The 20,141-nt window shown below is 42.5% G+C and overlaps 4 protein-coding genes and 1 long non-coding RNA gene across 5 annotated transcripts; 4 read left to right on the forward strand and 1 right to left on the reverse strand.

Moving 5' to 3' along the window:
* The first annotated feature begins 1,770 nt into the window (after positions 1 to 1,770).
* LOC135075190 (uncharacterized) lies at positions 1,771 to 4,084 on the forward strand. The gene is made up of 3 exons (XM_063969555.1): positions 1,771 to 2,991; positions 3,072 to 3,203; positions 3,387 to 4,084. Exons 1-3 carry the CDS (start codon positions 1,941 to 1,943, stop codon positions 3,503 to 3,505), a joined length of 1,302 nt encoding a protein of 433 aa, XP_063825625.1. The 5' UTR covers positions 1,771 to 1,940; the 3' UTR covers positions 3,506 to 4,084.
* On the reverse strand, positions 4,075 to 5,756 carry LOC135075192 (translocon-associated protein subunit gamma). Its single transcript, XM_063969556.1, has 4 exons — positions 5,511 to 5,756; positions 5,169 to 5,388; positions 4,665 to 4,796; positions 4,075 to 4,279 (listed from the first exon to the last, which is right to left on the reverse strand). Exons 1-4 carry the CDS (start codon positions 5,641 to 5,643, stop codon positions 4,213 to 4,215), a joined length of 552 nt encoding a protein of 183 aa, XP_063825626.1. The 5' UTR covers positions 5,644 to 5,756; the 3' UTR covers positions 4,075 to 4,212.
* A 224-nt stretch (positions 5,757 to 5,980) lies between these two features.
* On the forward strand, positions 5,981 to 16,573 carry LOC135075435 (condensin complex subunit 1; the record flags this gene model as incomplete). Its single annotated transcript, XM_063969876.1, has 19 exons — positions 5,981 to 6,200; positions 6,283 to 6,396; positions 6,472 to 6,644; positions 6,747 to 6,919; positions 9,134 to 9,275; positions 9,359 to 9,454; positions 9,538 to 9,711; positions 10,248 to 10,409; positions 11,000 to 11,137; positions 11,295 to 11,660; positions 11,735 to 12,064; positions 12,265 to 12,465; positions 13,305 to 13,847; positions 13,925 to 14,107; positions 14,495 to 14,706; positions 15,091 to 15,261; positions 15,461 to 15,733; positions 15,894 to 16,158; positions 16,475 to 16,573. Coding segments are annotated over exons 1-19 (3,933 nt in total), but the record flags the coding sequence as incomplete, so codon positions are not given.
* LOC135075193 (uncharacterized) lies at positions 16,574 to 18,124 on the forward strand. The gene is made up of 3 exons (XR_010257980.1): positions 16,574 to 16,660; positions 17,783 to 17,885; positions 17,974 to 18,124. It is a non-coding gene; the product is annotated as an uncharacterized LOC135075193 (long non-coding RNA).
* A 427-nt stretch (positions 18,125 to 18,551) lies between these two features.
* Positions 18,552 to 20,093, forward strand: LOC135075578 (ADP-ribose pyrophosphatase, mitochondrial). The gene is made up of 4 exons (XM_063969998.1): positions 18,552 to 18,876; positions 18,956 to 19,184; positions 19,524 to 19,672; positions 19,780 to 20,093. Exons 1-4 carry the CDS (start codon positions 18,648 to 18,650, stop codon positions 20,091 to 20,093), a joined length of 921 nt encoding a protein of 306 aa, XP_063826068.1. The 5' UTR covers positions 18,552 to 18,647.
* Positions 20,094 to 20,141: the final 48 nt, after the last annotated feature.

Consider the following 20,141-nt stretch of genomic DNA (forward strand, 5'->3'; position numbering starts at 1 on the left):
ACGGGAATTATTCCGGTTAGGGCATACGTGGGGATACGGATCAAACACGTGGCGTCCATGTGTTGGATAAAAAGTATTTCATTATTATCAAGTGGCTTATAGTGTATCCCAATGTTGGGCATACAAACGACGTCCGCCATACAGAATGCGATAATTAAGCGACAGCCGCTATTGCAAGACATTTCATAATATTTATCAACTCTCGGCGAACAGACTTTAGGTATAGCAGGCTTTAATCAATCGCATTGTCCAAAAACATTATATCTCTATGCTTGGGCAGGTTGACCCATTGCGTGCGTCCAACGATAGAGCTTTTTCAGATGTCTATGGCGGCTCATGCAGTCTTACACCAAGGTTGTTAATAAAACCTTGATTGAGGACGTAAAGTTTTCTCGAGTTAATCGCGGAGCGATCCCAAAGTAAATAGTTCTATGACCGGTTCGTATAATATGAAACGTGACCCTGTCATTGTCGCTATATCGAGTGTCTCCGCGCAGGTAACTCACGCGTCCCGGGCGAGACGGGTACGGATTATACGTTCGTTGCCCGGGGCCCGTCCCGTGACACCGACACCTAGTGTAGCCTAACACCCCGTGCTAAAATCGGGACTCAGTTTAAGGGCATTTAGTTCTGAAACAGGGACACATAAATATAATCACAATCACGCTCTATCTAATTTCTAATAGGTACATACAAACTGTAAATTCAACGCAAACTGAAAAACTTTTGATAATTCCAAACTAAATGTACTACAGGACTAACTACGTAAATTCTACGAAGCTCTACTAAAATATTTGCAATCGTAGTTATACTTAATTAAAATTTTCCAAAGTTGCAACATGTTAACGTTCCAGACAGGGTGAAAAAAAACTTAGGAACGCCTCTAAACCCCCGAAATAGGGACATAATATTTTGCGCAAATCGGGACAGGGCAACACTACCGACACCCGAGCCGCCCGTCGCATTTAATAAACACTACATATCTATTTTAGCCTGCGGGAATCTCGTTATCTCGGTATGCAACGATGCAATGTGGCATGCGCCCACGAGACTAACTACGACAGTTTTATTTGATCAGTGAACGCACTACTGAGTCTACTGACTACTGAATACGATTGCTCTTGAAATTACTTTTTCAGTTTAAATATCAACATTCAGTAGAAAAAGATGAACTTGATGGAATAGCAAATCCAAATGCCTTCTTCGGTAGGAAGGAACGTTTAGTAGTGTAATACCAATTACCTAATACTAATTTATAATATTAGAAGGGTTAAATACAAACTATTATGGGCACTAAAAATAAGGTCCATATCATTCACTGATCGACATCACTTTTGCAAACTCTAGTGGGCAGAGCATGCCTCAGGCCTGTCCGTTCCTACGTCGATTTCTCGATTATTTTATCCTCAGAAACGTACCTAAATAAAACAACAAAGAATACCAAATCGGTTAACTTAGGATGCCTAGAAGGTGCAAGGTAAACGCCAAACCGGTTTGACTGGGGAATTCTTTGTTTCCAAGTCGAGACGTCGCGAGTCTCAGCCCAACCCGAAGCTAAAATTTCGCATTCTTGACGCGAATTGTTTTTTCTTTTTCAGAGCCAGGCAATCGGGCGCTGATGTGTCTGCGAGGCCCGGGCAGCTGAGGGCCCGCGCGGCCTGATGGCGGCGGTAGCGGCGCGCGCGCTGCTCGCGGTGGCCGCCCTGGCCGCTGCCACCGCCCACGCGGCGCGCTTCGGCGACCGCCTCGCACCGCGCGTGCCCGCCGCGTACGCGCCGCGCAACGCCCCGTCAGTACACCACTACGCCGAGTCCGAGTACGACGAGACGTACGAACAGGATTATGAAGACCAAAACTTGGCCGTCGAGGAAGACGAAGCGTTACCCGAAACGGAGCCCCCTCCGCGCCGCCCGGCCCGCACCGAGGCCCACCGCCTCGAGATGAGCACCGAGTACTACCTGATACCGGAGCGCACGTCTTCCACCCCGCCGCCGCCGGCGCCCTCGCGGCCCTCGACGTCGTCCCAGCCCCCGCAGCAATCTAATACGACTTTCATTACAGTGGCCCCGCCCACGCCCGGGACTCTTCGACAAGAATCATGGGCTGTGCCGATTTTGGCACTCGCTTGTGTGACGATGGCTACACTCGGAGGATTCGAGGCTTTCATCGTTTGGGGTGCAAGACGGAAAGCTCCGAGCCATCGTCATTTACTCCTGGGCCAATGTCTCCTATTCGGACTGTTCACGTGCGCCGCCACTGCCGCATTATTCGCTACGACCCCGACGGTGTTCACATGCGGAGCCGTAAGATTCGGGACGGGCGTATCTTACGTGATCGTTTTCGCATCGCTTCTCGTCAAATGTGTTTTTCTCCTGAGTTTAAACGGGGGAGTCTACCTCCCCGCGGCATACCAGGGTCTTCTTCTATTTTTCGCCGTCATGATTCAAGTGGCTATAGGCGCACAATGGCTCGGAGGCTCCCCACCGAGAGTTCTGATAGGCGGAGGTCGATGCGACGCCGCCCTGTCGGACTTGCTGCTGTCCCTGTGTTACGCCGCGTTCCTGATCGCGGTGGTGTGCGGGGTGGCGCTGCGCTCGCGCGGCATCCGCGACAACTACCGCGAGGCGACGCACATCGCGGGCGCGGGCGGCGCCACGGCCGCCGTGTGGGTGTGCTGGGTGGCGGCGGCGCTGGGCGCGCCCGAGCGGCACCGCGACGCGTGCGTGGCGGCCGGGCTGCTGGCCACGTGCGCCGTGGTGTTCGCGCTCATGTTCGCGCCCAAGGGCCGGCGGCTGGCGGCGCTGGGCCGCGAGGGCCGCTGGGACGCGGACCGCGACGAGGGACTCAGTTCGCTGGGCGCCGGCGGCTCGGGCTACTCGCCGTCGTTCTTCCACTTCAAGCCGGTGAAGTACGGCATGGTGACGGCCGCGGCGCCCGCGCCGGCCCCGCCGCCCGCGCTAGACCGCAAGGAGCCGCCCGCTCAGCCAGCCGGTTAGTTAAGTATCTAAAATGCGCTAATAGTGAGAACTAGCGCTTCCAGCACCTCGATTTAATAACAGTTCTGTTCGCAGATCCGTATAGAGCGATGTTCGCGAGCTCACCGCACCTGCACTCACGCCCTCTTTGCTCTCCGCCGCACTACACTCTGCACCCTCTAATGCACTACTACAACTATCCACCTTTTCAGTACCTGCTGCCACCAGGTAAATATATATTGGCAAAGCCAAATGCACCAATAGTTTGATTAATATCCTTCCCTCAGTGTTAATGTACCTAATTACTACTCGTAACTTTATCTGAACAAATAACAGTACTATGTTTCCTCAATGTAAATAATCCGATTGAAGAGTAAGTGTGGTGCATACTCATGGGCAATGCGTGCGCAGGCGTGCTGGTGCGGCCGGAGGAGGGCAGCGTGTACGCGAGCGCGGAGCCCACCTTCAGCAGCAACCCCAACGTGTACTTCCAGCGCACGGAGCCGCTGCACGTCGGCATGATGTACTGAGCCCCTGACAAACCAGCGTTCCACAGCGAACAGTGGGATTTGGCAGCGCACACGGCGCCACCGCTCACGTCACAAGCGGCTAGCGCCTGCGACTACGACGAACGCGTCGCGTCAATTTTATTGTGTGAAACGGACAAATTTAGAGACAAGACATTACGCTGTATCGAAAATATAATTGTTCCCTGCTGCCGCATAAAGTCAATTACGCAAACTAATCGTCTTAGTATAATAAATTACTTTTGTATTTCTTGAATATCTACTTTCTAGTCATTGTCGATGTTTTATTATGATTTGAAAAGTGGTATGTGTCTTGCGAAATTAACTAGTGCACCATAAAAATATTTTTATTGTCTTAAGTAATAAATAATACTTTATACAGCAGCAGATGAATTTTTTTACAGAAAAGTGAAATGAATTGAAAGCTGTGTGTGATTAAACATTAAACTGAACCCACCCTAAACATTTGAACAGCTATGAGGATTACGACCTTGATCTAGATGTAAGATAAGGACCATAATAATTGTAAGTTTAAAAATTCTTACTGCAAGATTGTAAATAAAACTAAAGACTGTTGTGAAATATTGTTTTATTTATTAAATTATGTTATAAAATTAGTCTAACAACAAATTATATCGAATGTTCTCTTATTACGAAGCATAACAGACTTCATAAACACATGCACACACCACTCAGTCACTTGGCAGGCTTCACTTGGTGCCGGTGGACAGCAGCGCCAGGAGTCCCGAGGCAGCCGTCAGGGAGATAATGTAGTTTCTGTATTATCATATTCATTAAGGAAATTATTTCAGCTGTAAAGTAAATACATAATTATTAAATTTGAACTAGTTTAAATTCATGCAATTAAAATTACGTAAAAGTATTTTATTTATAAGGATTGATTACTTCCTTTCTTCTTCAAATTCTTCTTAATGAAGTAATAAAACATTTTGATATGAACAGCTGTAAGTTACACTGTTGCCAAATAAAGCAACTACAATTATTTCATTACTGGTAATTACTAATTAGCTGTAATGAAGTTGTCATTACTATTTGGACAAAATTCGAAATATAGTTACAAGTTGAAAGTTGTTTATTGATAACATCAACAGTTGAGTTTGGACACTTTCACCTCTTGATGAGTATTTTTTGAAAAGGATACACAGTGGGTGTGAATGAGCGCAGAAGGTAGAAGCTGCTAAGGATCACGATCGTCAGGAACAGAGCGTTGTTGTAGAAGATGGAGTATGTGGTGGCCTCGTAGTCAGCCACTTCATTCTTCTTCCACAAAATCCTGAAAATAAAATTCATAAAATATTAACTACAGTTGAAAGTACAAACAGTTATTTATTTATGGATAGGGATAGTGAATGGGCACACAAGTAACTATTACAGTTCCAAAAAAATTTGATTGATTTGATAATGTGATAAATGATATTACAATGCCATTCCTGTAGGAATAGGGAGGAATAAAGCATAAGATTTCTAAGTACTTTAAATTGTTTTGTATAATAATACAAGGTTCATTCAGTCAATATAGTTCTAACATGATGTAAGTTTCTACCAATGTCAATTTTAAACTTTCCAATTCCATTACATTTATAACTCTTACTTTGAAAGGATTTTATCATATCTACTAAGAAATGAATTAGAAGCCATTACACACCTTTCGTCTTTCTCTTTCCTGCTCATCTTCTTGTCGTCGGCGAGTTTCCTGGACATCTCGCGCGCTACGGCGTCCTCTCTCCTCACTGCGACGCGGTGCTTCAGCTGGAACTTGGTGTTGCGGTACGCGAGAGCCAACAACCAGGTGCTAACTGTCGTCACGAGCGCAAACCACGCTAGGGACGAGCTCATCTCCAAGGCATGCACCCGCCAGAACAACCCTGAAGAGATAAACCAAAGAACAGTTACCTAATGCAATAACACAAAATCATGTATTAAACATCGTTTTAAACGTCACAACATATCACTTTCTGGGCTTATGAGGACTGTTTGCAGTACTTACATATGGGAATAGAGGAAACGATGAAAGCATTTCCATAGAAAAGTGCCGAAGACTTAGTTGAAACGTTTCTGCTGAAATCCTGTAGCAGCAACTCCTCCTCCTTTGTAAAAGCCTTGTTCGCTTTGCCAGACATTCTCTTATTTAGACTTAACAGGTATGTAGTCAGATAAACTTATCACGGACACTGAGACCAAGATAGAACGAGCAAAATTGTTCCGCTGGCAAAGTAAAAGCAAAACGTCAAATGACATGTAAGCAACGTGTCAAAAATTGGCTAAAATGTTGCCAGAATAAAATATATTCCATACTTTATTCGCTACAGCAAAAAAGTACGGTTCATATTTTACCGATCGATCGTATTACCGGTTTTTAAATAATGGCGAAAAGTAGTTATTCAAATCTGTATTTCAAAAGTCATAGACAATTAAAAAAAGCAAATGTCAAATTTGAAATTTCAAAAAATCGTTTTGTTTTGAAATTGCGCTTGCTTGATTTTTGGTGTTTTAGTTTATTTGAACAATAAACAAATACAGAATTAAACCTTGATTATAAGTTTAGATGGTTACTCCATCATGAGTCACTTTGAATTTGCCATACCTTTACAAAAGGATGAATTGTTGGAATCTCATGCTGGGCAGTATCATGTTGAAGATGTAGTTCAACCAAGGGTTCTACTATCCAAACTGCAAGGTAACCATTTGAATAACATTCATTACATATAAACCTTCAACTACAACAGTTTCACTAACTTGATTGTGTCCAAATATTCCAGATGCTGCCAGAGCATATAACACCGAGGGTGTGGAGTATATTCTGGAGCATTTTGATACATACTTCTCCATAATTGTTCATGGAAATAAACTTGAATGGAACGTTATAAATAAAGGTATATAGAAATAATTATGAATAAACCATTACATTTACAAGAATCCATTACTAATCAATCATTATAATTTTAAAGGGTTTGATCACATTGTGAGAGCCGCCAAGAATCTCTGTAACCACCTGGAACTTATATTTCAAGATCAAGAAATTGATCCAGAAGTCCGTGTGAAGAATCTCAATATTGTCAAAATGATTATGTATCTATTCAGTCAGATAATGAAAACCAAAGATATAAAGTTAGCAGCAGATGTAAGTAATCTGAACTTAAGACTGGTCTTGAGATCTTGAAAGTTATTTCTAATTCTAATCTAACTGGCAGGGCACAATAAATAACTTATTTTTAAATTCCAGAACTCTACAAAACTCACACTAGGGAAGAAAGGTAAGAAAGCTACTGATGATGAGGAATTCTGTGGTTGTACTGAATCTGACAAGCAAGCTGCACTGGTGACACTGCACTTGGTACTTCAGCAACCCCTGTCACGACTCTGGGATCCCCCTCTAGCTGAAGACAATTTTGTTTCGTAAGTATTGAAGTCACATCAAGTTATGTAAGTGCAGTGGCGGATTAAGAGTATCCGAGGCCTTAAGCACAGAGCCTGTGTAGGCCCTCTATTGCTTAAATGGAAATGGAAGGAATGGAATGGAAGGTAGAAAGTATAAAATGAAAGTTCATCAAAATAGGAAGTGTAGTAGGTAAAATTTAAAACTCAAAACATTATTTTGCTTGCCTTAATCAGAGCAAACTCCGAGATTACATCGTCGAAATTTATCTGACGAAGTATGTCTGCCTCAATACACATTAATGCTAAAGAATTAAGCTTGTCTGGACGGATTTTTGTTCTTTGCGGGTTTTTTAACCTTTTTAGTTTTGAGAAGGATCGTTCAGCAGAGCAGTTAGTAATCATTAAGCTGTGAAAGATTCTAAACGCAACCACAATGATAGTCTTACACTAGCACACTTCTTTTGTTTCTCTTCTTTTTTCACATCGCATGTTTATTTTAATATATACATTTATAAATATATACACATATAAATACACAATTATTATCCTATCACAACATTTGCTATGATCGTTTGAACAAAGGCCTGCCACAACATTATTCTCCGCTACAGGTAGAGACAATTTTAATTTTAACTAAAATACTTATTTTACTTCGAAATCTTTTGTTTTTATTTGAAATCTAACTTGTCTTTATCAAAATTACAAATCTAGAGCCATTTTCAGTTTCGTTGTTAACGAAGCGTTGAATGGCGCGCCCGGAGAGGCTTAGTTCAAACGATCATTGCAAACGTTGTGATAGGGATAGAGACATGCGATTTTTGGTTTTACGAAGGTAATACGATAGAAAATAATACAAAGTAATAAAAACCATCGGTTATAGGGGCATTTTTGAGAAATTTATCAAATAACCAAAAAAACACGAATTTAAAAGCAGATTTTTTTCAAAAAGTATCATTTTTTATTATTTGTTGGCCTTTTTTGTGTATTTTATGTATTTTTTTAGTATTGCCTGTTATTTAGCATTATTACTGTTTTTATTTTATCAGGATATACCTCTTAGTTTAAAAGTTATTACGTTTTCTTTACAATAAGTAATTGGAAGTAAAAAAAAAATCTATAAAAAAATTTAAAAAAATCTCAAAAAATTTTTGACCTATTTTTTGTCGATAAAAGTAGGTCTAGTTTCATCTATTTTCATATGTACACTTTAACGTGACTCACACTGTATTTATATTTAAACGGCCTTGTTGATATGCAGTTTAGGTTAGCGTCCGTGACTTCCACTCGGCATGGGGCTCACTGAAAACCAGCGTCGTGGCCTTCCCCACCGTGGGCCACGGCATATGCTGAGTGGAGTCCCATTGCGATGGGCATCGCTGTTGCGACAGGATAGCACTGCTCAGTTCACTTTTTATTTCCTTGTAATATTTACGTGCCATTTCTGTCTTTTTTTCTGTATACATTCTCTGTCATGTATAAGGTCTCAAGTTTAGCGGGCAGCGGGGCGGGAGCGGCGGCGGCGCGGGAGCGGCAGGATCTTATGCGTAAAATCAAATAGACCGGTTCTCGAAAACAGCGGCGCGGGAGCGGGCAACGAGCGGGCAGCGCACTCCTTCTTTTGCCCTCAATAAATCGAGCGTTAGGAATAAATTTGAATCGAAATAAAATTGTCGCCGTTGTTCAGACATTTCGTTTGCGAATAAAAACAAATATCTCGACAACACAACCCCGAACACAACACTTCGCCGCTAAAGCGCCGCGCGAGCTGCCCGCTTGTTTCGAGAACGGGTCTGCGTTGCCCGCCCCGCTCCCGCTCCGCTGCCCGCTAAACTCGAGGCTGAGGCCTAAATGATGTTCATCGTAATAAATGTTTCTTTCTTTCTTTCTTTTTTTATATTATATATTTGGGAAAACGCACTTTACTTTATCTACACTAATATTATAAAGAGGAAAACTTTGTTTGTTTGGTTGTAATGAATAGGCTCAAAAACTACTGGACCGTTTTTAAAAATTCTTTCACCATTTGAAAGCTACATTACTCACGAGTAACATAGGCTAGATCTCGATAAAATGTAGGTATGAAATGAAACGCCAGCAGAGGATGGAGGCCCCTGGAGAACAGGGGCCCCAAGCACGTGCTTGTAGTGCTTATACGTTAATCCGCCACTGTGTAAGTGAGTTACAAATTATGTTACAGAATTTCCTTTTGACTTACTAATAATTTCATTTCAGCATGGTGGCTGAACCCTGTTACAAAGCACTAGAAGAGCAAATAATAAAGAACAAAGCTATAAGAGAAACAGTATTCCAAGTACTTGGTGTTTTGATCAAGAAATACAACCATGGTACCTCATGCCTTATAAAATTGGCTCAGGTATGTATCAGTAATCATCAGTATGAATGAAAAGTTTAAGATTTCATCCAAAATGAAAAGATATTTGTTATATTTTATTTTAGGTTCTACAAATGATGGAGCATGCAGTGCTACCTATATGTGCTGGAGTAGTTCAACTCCACAAAGAATTTGGCCTTGGTACCTTTGGACCACAAATGGTGAATATCCTGTAATAATAAACCCTTCTTAAAATATCTTTACAATCTTTACCATTATTAAACATTATTATTTATTGACTTAGGTCCGAGAAATAGCAGAAGCTTTAGCATCCTCAGGAGATGAAAATGCTGGGGCTGGCACAGAGCAGGGAGCTGCAAGGAACTGTGGTACCTTTCTGGTGGAACTTACAAAGGAGCTACCTAAGGAAATGACCGGAGCTATTGCCACCATACAACCTTATTTAGAAAGTGATGAGGTCAGTTTTATTCCTAGTCAACATTAATTTTATTGAATTATTAGATCATCATTTCAGTAAGTCAGTAAGTGTAGTAAAAGAATTCCTATTACCACAGGTGGAGTATTGCATGTGCATCCTACACTTGCATTGAGTATTGAAGTGCCCCAACCCAAGATCCTAATCAATCCCCTCCCCCTCGCGAAGTCCGCCGTGGGACCCCCCTGAAAAATAACCCTAGATACGCCAAGGGCCCCATGCACAGAATTTGCCATGGGCCTCGGATGGTATAGATACGCCACTGGTGTCGCGGTACATGCGACGGCGCTTAGAAAACCCGTAGCTTTTAACGCTCGCACGGGCGCCCAAACGCGTCTCAGTATCGAAACATAGTATGAGCAGTGCATGCGTGTGACAAGTTTCTATAAGCGAAATGGTGGGCTAGCGCACGCTGTGTGCATTAATACATGCGCAAGTTTTAGTGTAGGCCCTTTAGACGTAGTTTGTTTCATCATCATCAGTTTTTATTCACTCTAAGCCTGTTGTGTATGTTCCAGTCGTACACGCTGCGCATCAGTGTACTCGGCATGATGTGCGAGGCTCTGAGCGTGGAGCTTCGCGGCGAGGGACTGGCGGACGAGCTGCGCGCGCAGCGGGACGACTTCCTCGACGACCTCTACGAGCATATGCACGACCTGTCCGCCTACGTGCGCCACAAGGTACTGCACTTGTGGCACGTAGATTTTGTACAGCGCCATCTAGTATTAAATTATTTTTTTAAAGATTATTAGCAATTTGTATTGCCCAAATTACTAATAGTCCCATTAGCCCCTCGTGGTAAGCTAAATAGGCTTGTGTTCCGAGTGGGCTCACCACAATAGTCGAGAGCGGTGGGATTCGAACCCGCGTTCCTCGGATCTCGAGTCGGCCACTCCGACCTCTTCACCGTTCGGCTATCGTGGCTATAAATTGAGCGGAATAGTGATACTACCTACTGTAACAAGTCACCATTTCACCTATGATTTACTATAAAGATTTTTGTATTTGTACATAAGTGAAGCTTGTACTAGGGTCGAACAAGAGCTTAAATTTTCGTCGTTCGTTTTTATGTAAAAGACGTCCACTGCTATTTCCACATTGATCAATCCTCGCATCCAATCCACGGACCCGTGAGCTCTGGCATAGTATCTGGTTCGCAATCCACTAGGCAAGGCGGCCTTAAATGAGTGGCATTTTGTTTATACATATTATGTCTTTGACAGACACCTCAATCATGAAATAATAAATAAACAGTGCCAACCATAAACAGGTTCTCCAATTCTGGTCGAGGCTGCAGAGAGAAAACTGTGTCCCGGTGACCAGGCAACGCACAGTGCTGGAGCGCGCTATCGGCCGCCTGCGGGACAAGGCAGCACTTGTCAGGAAAGCTGCCATTCAACTGCTAAAGGTAAAGATGGAGTTGCATTGGTAAAATAAAGCTCAGTACACTGAAAAACTTTTTTTTTAACCATTAATCAGTTAAAGAAACCCTCAGCTGTGTTTTTTATGTGGCTTAATAACTGCATGTAATTATTTCACAATATTTTTATTTTTATGGATTTTAGGTGTTCCTTGAATCGAATCCATTTTCCGCGCAACTAAAGCTAGAGCTGCTCGAAGAACAATTGGCAACTGAACAAAAAATACTGGATGACTTACATAAGAAACTGAATCCTGGGCCGGACCCAGCGTTAGTAAAGAAATGGGAGAAAATAGAAAAAGATGTTGTTGACTCAATCAATAAAAATATGGATATACTGACACAAGACGAACCAGAACTTTCGCAGGCGTCTTTAGATAATTTGTATGAAGCAATCAGAAGGCATTTGCGGGAGAAAGACTATTTCAAGGCATATTTGATTGTGAAGCACACTGAAAGGCAATATCCAGATGCCAGACTCTTGAGATGCGATATGGAAAAAAGTGACCAGGTAATATTATTTTTACACAAAATATGTGATATTTTTTGTACGTACAACTAACCTTAATAAGCGCATGTTTTCAGGTCGAATATTTTGTTGGATTACTCAAAAATATCTTCATAATACCAGATAGGAGGCAATCAATATCCCTTACACAGCAATGTGAGAACGAACTCGCTTTATTTAAGCGATTTGAAGAGAAAGAGAGCATAGTGGCATTTTTGCAAGAATCTGTCCACTTTAGTCGAATGGTCTCAGAGGCTGTGCCTCTAATCAATTCCTTGTTGATGTCGAAGCAAGCCGGTGACGTCAGCGAGGCCATAGACTTCTTTACGACCGCGCATCACTTCAATATTGAGTCGGCAAAAGTGGGCGTTGCCAATATGTTACTGCTTGTGTGGTCACCTGATCAGGTAAGCCTACACTTTAATGCTACATAAAAAAAACAAGAAGTATCCATAATTTGTTACCAGCACTCAAATACTTTTATTTATTGGCATTTCAAAACAATTACTTACATTATTACAAAAAGACATCAGGAAAGCTCAAATATTATGCACCTTTAAATATCGCAGATAATTAGATCTTGACTGAAATACATGATCATTACTAGGATAAGCGAGAAGCAGTCGAACGTGCGTACCGCGAGATGTACCTCGAGAGCGAACACAAGGCGGAGCGAGCGCGAGCATTCGCCATCGCCAAGAAGCTGGTCGCGCTCGCCGAGCACGTCGACCGCGGCAGCGCGCTGGCGCTCGATCACCTTGTGGGCCAGTGGGTAGAGCGGGGAGACATCACGCCCGCCATTATACAGGTAACTGGTGATTTATTTATTTTTTATTTTTCTTTATTCAGAAAACCACAGCTCTTTATAATAATAATACAAACAGGTATTTTTGTTCTTACAGCCAATAATGGATTCTATACAGGGTGTTAGGTAAATGGGTATATGAGCCGACACTAGCCCATGTTAACATGGTCATATAAATGGTATGGTGAAGTCAGAAAATTGATATCTTCATTTTAATTATTTAATTTTCATACAAATCGGATTTTATAAAATTTATTTTGTATGAAAATTAAAAAAATTAAAATGATGATATCAAATTTCTGACTTCACCATACCATTTATATGACCATGTTAACATGGGCTAGTGTCGGCTCATATACCCATTTACCTAACATCCTGTATATGATGTGATGTAGCTATAATGAGCGCCATGAGAAAAGAAAGAAAGTTTCACTTTCCTGTACGACGATGCTGCGATGTTTTATTTGAGCTTCATTTCAAGCTAAATGTTTGGTTTTGCATCCGTAACTTCGTTCGTTTCAGTCCAATGATGTCCACTGGTGGAACAAGTCCTTCCCCAAGGATTTCCACAATTTTAACGACCGGCCCGCATCCAGGTACTTCTCGCGACATTCACCAGATCTTCTTCCGGCCAGTGGTCGCCACTCGGAGATCCCTAACTTATGTATCTTTTATTTAAAGCCACCATTAATGGAGATCAAAGAGGCCATACATACCTTTTCATATTTGATTAAAAGCCGCATCCACCTATTTTTGTGAAGCTCGAATTTTACAAAACAATGTGAAAATGTGTGAAAAACTGTGTTGATAACCCTGTATACATTTTTGCGGTAACTTTTTAGGTGTTTTGGGAAATGTTTCTGAAGAAGATTGACGGGACAACCGACATGGACAGCTACGCCGCGCTATCGATCCTCGTGATGATAGCCAAGGCGAAGCCGTCCGTCGCACTCGCCAACCTCGAAGTGATACAGTCCCACGGTCTCACTGCCGACTACAATTCGCGCAACTTGAGCGCACAATTACTTCTGTCTCTAGCAAAGAAGAATCAGCGATACCCCGCCGATCACTCCATGTTCACATCCATATTTGACAGCCTATTAGAAACATTTTCGAAGCTGAACAAATTCGTCGCTTTCGCCGCCAACACCATCGACCTAATCTACGCTGTCTGTGACACCCCTGAAACAATATGCGCCAAGATACTCGCCGAAATGTACAAGAGGATAGAGGAGAATATGGTGAAAGATGCAGAAAACGAGGAGGAAGCTACTTTCCCCACAGAGCTGGTTACGCGTTTCGTGTTTGTTTTGGGACACGTCGCGTTGCAGCAACTGATTTATCTTGATATCAATGTGTATAGTGAACTTCGCAGGCGTAATCAGGTATGTTATTTTAATAAAGTAAATCATTAATCTCGTTGTACCTATTTGAAACAACTCTAATAGATCTTTAAACACAGGTTCGTGAAGAGCGCAAAGTGGAAGAAAAACGTAAAAAGAAAACTGGGGCGGCATTTGCGACTCCGGCTCGGCGCGGAAGGATCGACGACTTGCGGCGACAAACGCTCATGAACGTTAGCAACGCCAGCGCTTCTTCTCGCGGTCAACGGACTAACAGTGTCGCATCAAACAAAGGACCTTCGGTGAGTTTCACTGTGTATTCCATTCCATCATTTTCAAGCTCATTCTAAAATCTTAAGAGTTGTCTAGAATTTGTACATCTTTCTTTAGCTTTCATCACAAAGCGGCGTGACGACGACGCAACCCTGGCGCTATGACGTGTACTAATTTATTTTGAAGATAGCGCCGTTGCGCTAATAATACATAAAGTATACTTTGGTATAGGGGGTCGGGTCGGTGTAAACGCCGCTACCACGCCACCAATGCGAAATCCACGTCACGTCGTCGTCCGGTCACCGTTGCGTTGCCGTCCCACCCGTCCGCTGTATAGCGAGAATATCATGTAGGAAACTCATATTTGTAGAATTGTATTACTTCTTCATGATGCGGAACTTGTATTTATTTCAAAGGCCAACACAACAATGACAGAAGAAGAGACCGGCCTAGAAGGCGCAGTAGCGGACGACGCCGACGCGGAGTACGTGCGCGGTGTGTGCGAGCGAGACATCGTGGGTACAGGCACGGCATTGGCAAGATACGCGCCGCTGCTCCGCTGGTTGCTGGCCAACCCGGCGCGGTGTCCGCCCGCGCTGCAGGCCGCAGCTGCGCTCACGTATACCAGGTAAGTGGGAATATAGTTCCCACCTTATCCCCTTGTCTTAAGGTCCAAAAACAACTAAAAATGAGAATTTGCTACGAGTATAGTACTTCTCCTTCCTTCTCTTCGCGTCTCAGGACATCCACGAAAAGATTGGGGGTGATCTTATTCTACTTTGGTAGAACCACATGGCTAACGGCGGCGTTCGCGTCTACTTACTGTAGTATAAACAAAATGTATGAGTATGTAACCTACAGAGGTGAGGTTCGTGCCTCGTTGGTATCATGATTTGATAAACTTAGTTTCCTCGAATTTTTTTTATCATATCACTGCTGTTTTTCCAAATAAAATAAGGTTTAAGGTTTAAAAAAATAATAAGTAAAATTAAAACAAACACTGTTTGCTCAGGTTCATGCTGGTCTCGAGCTCAATGTGTGAAGAAGGATTGCAGCTGATGGTGACCGTGCTGAAACGGTCCAAGAATGTTTCGCTCAGAACCAACCTCACCATTGCCTTTGCCGATCTCACCCTGCGTTTCCCCAATCTTACTCAACCTTGGACGCACCACATTTATCACATGTGAGTAATTTAAACTTTGTCTGGATGTTTCTGTTGGTCCGGTAAATATTCAGTCCTGTAAGACTAGGATGCGCGCCGCGATAAGCGTTATCACGCCATTTTATCGATATTGCTCATACATTTTGACTTCGATAAAGTATATCACGGCGCGCATCCTAGCCCGGCTGCTATAATATCATCAACATTCATTCTTCCTCAGTTTGAGCGACGAAGAATTAGAAGTCCGCCAATGCGCAGTAAAGATGCTCTCTTTCCTGGTTCTCCACGAAATGGTCCGTGTGAAAGGTCAGATCGCAGACATGGCGCTCTGCTGCGCAGACAAAGACCCTCGAGTGGCCAGCATGACGAAGCTGTTCTTCAAGCAACTGTCGCAAAAGGGCAACGCCCTGTATAACGTCATGCCCGATATCATATCGAGGTTGAGCGATCCCGAGCTGAACGTGCCTGAAGAACAATATAGGGTTATTATGAAGTAAGTTTCCTTTTTGTTATAGTCAATCTGGGTAAGATAAAAAAGGTGGCTTAACCTTTTTTATCTTGAATTATTATTGTTATATTGGGTTTTCAAATAAGGATTTAATTATAGTATGTGCCTAATATGTACAAACTCTAAACATTAACTATTTTTGCAGATACATTACATCCCTAATCCAAAAAGATCGTCAAATGGAAGCACTAGTCGAAAAACTGTGTCAGAGATTCAAGCTATCCACCGAAGAGCGGCAGTGGCGCGACCTCGCCTACTGCCTGTCTTTGTTCAGCTACAATGAGCGGTCGTTACGCAAGCTCATCGAGAACTTGGACTGTTATAAAGACAAGCTGCACTGCTCGGGAGTCATGGACTCTTTTACTGCGCTCATGAACAACACTTCCAAGATGGCTCGGAATGAAATCAAGGTAGGTAACGATTTGAAAAGGCATCGTATGTTTGATAACGAACTTTTTGTGTTCCATTACATTTCTATTACATGTAGTTCAGCTTTTAATTTATGACCATAGAGGGGTTCTAATTAATATTTTTTTATAGAAACTGGCATATCCTCCTGCATGGGAATATGCCTAGGAGGTGACTCTTTGAACTGCAAATAATAATAAATAATGTATCATCAATATACTACTACACTCCTTATCAAATAGCACTTTGCTTATAACTACATTCTTTGAAGGCATTGGTGCTATTCATATTGCTAATGACTCTCTTGTTTTCCGAAAGACCTTAGTGACGGAGCTAGGCGACAAGATAGAGGAGTGTTTCGCCGTCCGCGACGGGGAAGACGCGGAGGGCGGCGGCAGCGGGGACGCGCGGGTGGGCGCGGAGGGCGCGCGGCCGCCGCCCACGCCGCGCCGCCGCCCCGCGCCACGCCGCAACCGGCGCCGGTCGGACTCCAGTCCTGATGAGGTATGTCGGCGATTGCTTAGAGCTCTTACACACGAGCAGCACATTGACGACAGCAAAAGCGACAGCAGTCGCCGTCACTTGTCGGCAGCTAGCCGTCGACGTGCCCGCAGCAAGCTGTCGATACGTCGACGTCTGCCGTCGACGTGTCGACAGCTTGCTGCGACGACCGTGTCGGCGTACGTCTTTGTACAGGAGCCAGTTGAAAATGAATTTCACTGAAGAAACACTGTTGTTGCTTTTACTCCGTCGTCGTCGACGAAAGAGAAAGAACCGGTCATTGTGGGTTTAAGAAATGTTATTGAATAGAGAACGAGACTACACACACCGAAGCCCATGCTCTATTTTGTAATGTTTTATTATGGTAGCCTTCTAAATTCGAGTTCCATATTATTTCATTGTTTTTGACAGCACTAATTTTTTAGCAATTCCGAATCTGTTCGGAACTCATTAGGTGTGCGTGTAAGCTCCTGGACTACTGACAGTTGACCTTCAAAATGGCGGAGGCGGCTAGCTGTCGCCACCTGTCGGCGGCAGCCGCGAACGCGTCGACAGCACGTCGGCAGCATGTCGACAGCTAGCCGTCGCCTTCTGACGTCGACTGCAGTTACATGCGTCGACAGCAAATTGCTGTTCGTGTGTAAGAACCCTTACCTTATGCAACTGTGTTGTACTCGAAATCAATGCCTGTACCATTTCACATAGGGCTTACTATCTGTTGCGTAGGCCAATGTAGCAATGTCGCGAAAGTCGAAGCCTATGCGCAGACCATCGATTTTTCGCCGTCCGATAGTTTAGTCGGGCAGTTGATCAGCATGGGCATGTATGGGAGTGCGCACACTACGCCGATTCGATTTGGCCGATTCTTTATACAATTTAAAATCGGGCACAACTATCGGCCAACTAAAAATCAACGATGTGCGCCTACTCTAACAACTTGAGCAACGGTGTAGTACTCGAAATCAATGCCGGTGCATTTCACATTAGGCTTCTATCCTCCCGTACCGCTCCCAAACCTCGGGCACTGAGTGAGTTAAGTGCTTGACCTATAGCAACACTATGATTATGCGTTTGTCTATGAGTCATGGAATACAATAAGATGATTGTATCTAATATTTTTTACAGAATGAACCTCCTAACAACATCGGCACACCGCAGTCCGTAAGGAAATCAAGTCGCAAAGTGACAAGAGCAAAGAAAGTTGTTTCAAATGATTCTGATGAATCGGGTATGTTTTTCAGTTATTGTAAGTCTTAAAAATGTTAATAATTTTATTACTACACACATACTAAATGAATGTCTTGTGATGCTTGCAGATGATGACGACGTTCAAGAAAAAGACGATGATGAAGTATTTAAAAAACCGCCAGCCAGAAAAACTACGCGCAGAAGAAAGTAGGTTATAAATGTAAAAAATGCGTTACAGAACAAAGTTATGGAATACATACTTTTAAGAATACTACACTGTTTCTGATGTTTTGAAAAAACCTTTGATTCATTCCATCAATGAGGACAACGGGAATACAGGTAATCGATTTCCTCAACTTACCATCAACTCGTGGCTAAACACAAATTGCGTGAGCCGTATAATTTAGATTAAAAAGTTACTGCTGTCAGCTGTCACTAGTGTGACAAAAAAACCTTGAAAAAAAGGCATGGCCAATCAGTATTGACTCGATGTTATAATTCGATACAAATTATCGACTAGAAAAATCGTTTATATAAAAAAGTCTAAATCTAATACCGTATTTTGGAATGTTTTAAGTTACACTGGACGGCACATAATTAGAAGCAATCAGCAAAATGAAACGCTTTTAATAGCATGCCAACTAAACTTACAAACAACGCTCTCTTGACTTCAGATTGGCAACCGACAAAGTCAGTTAATCGATTAAAATCAGAATCGATTGTGCGGTGCCTCAACAACACTTTCCTTCCAATCAAAATAAATGAGTGTGGAGGGTATTTTTACAAATCAAAATAAATATCAATGAAGCGAAATTTTCTGTGTATTGCATTGTTAAACGTTTTTAACAATAACTGTGCCATGATGTCTACGCATATTAACAGTCGCAGTAGAATTTATCCACGTTCCTCAGTAGAGAGATTTTCAGTACCTGATGATAAAGTAAGTTGGTCTACCGAGTACGAAGCGTACCGACCGGTGAATTACACCTCTCCAGATATACAGGGAAGGCCATGGGCTGACCCTGAAATTGGTAAGTCTCTTGACTAGTTCTAGTATTAATAAAATTTTATTTGTTTGATTTTATTTAAGATTTTGTTATCATATTTTAGGACCCAATTTTAAACCCCTTTGGAATAAACTGGATGGTAATGTTGACAGATCAAGCCATATGGGTGAATACAAAATTGTTGATGGGTATCCACAAAACCCGATTGGAAGAACTGGCATAGTAGGCCGAGGTGTGCTTGGACGATGGGGCCCCAACCATGCCGCAGACCCCATTGTAACAAGATGGAAGAGGATGGCCAGTGGGGATATAGAAACTGATTCATCTAATAAGTAAGTGAAATGAATAAAGTGTATCCATGTGCCTATGAATTCCTATACAGAGTGTTTGGTAAATGGGTATATGAGCCGACACTAGCACATGTTAACATGGGCATATAAATGGTATGGTGAAGTCAGAAATTTGATATCATCGTTTTAATTTTTTTAATTATCATACAAAATAAATTTTATAAAATCCGATTTGTATGAAAATTAAAATAATTAAAATGAAGCTATCAATTTTCTGACTTCACCATACCATTTATATGCCCATGTTAACATGGATTAGTGTCGGCTCATATACCTAACACCCTGTAGAAAGGGAAAATAATGTTTTTTCAAATACTTCAGGCCAATTCTGCAGTTTGTTGCAATCCGAAGACGTGATTCAGGAGAGTGGGCTTTACCTGGTGGCATGGTCGATCCAGGAGAAAAGGTGGCTACTGCTGCTCTCAGAGAATTTCAAGAAGAGGCTTTGAACTCCTTTGCCATGACCAATGGTAAATTTTACTAATAAATTGATATTCTGTATATGTATAACAGAGTTTACAATACTTTAATATTCTCTTCTATGATAAGTTTTTTACGAATGGTTACTTTGTTTCAGATGAAAAAAGTGCAGTGCTCCAAAGGTTCAATACATTTTTTAGTCAAGCAGATGAAGTATATAAGGGTTATGTTGATGACTGGAGGAACACAGACAACGCATGGATGGAAACCGTTGCCTTTAACTTTCATGATGAACCTGGAACTACTGTAGGGATGTTGAAACTGCATGCCGGAGATGATGCTGTGGGGGTCCGCTGGGTGGACATCATACCGGATCTCCAGTTGTATGCAAGCCACGGCAGCATTATAAGGGAAGTGTACAAAAGACATATTTCTAAACCAGCTACAAATAAACATGTGAGATCTTTATAATTGTTTTCTTACACTTTGATCCTATTCGCCAAAAGAACCTTATGCCTA

The sequence above is a fragment of the Ostrinia nubilalis genome, chromosome 10, assembly GCF_963855985.1.
Source record: "Ostrinia nubilalis chromosome 10, ilOstNubi1.1, whole genome shotgun sequence".
NCBI lineage: Eukaryota > Metazoa > Arthropoda > Insecta > Lepidoptera > Crambidae > Ostrinia > Ostrinia nubilalis.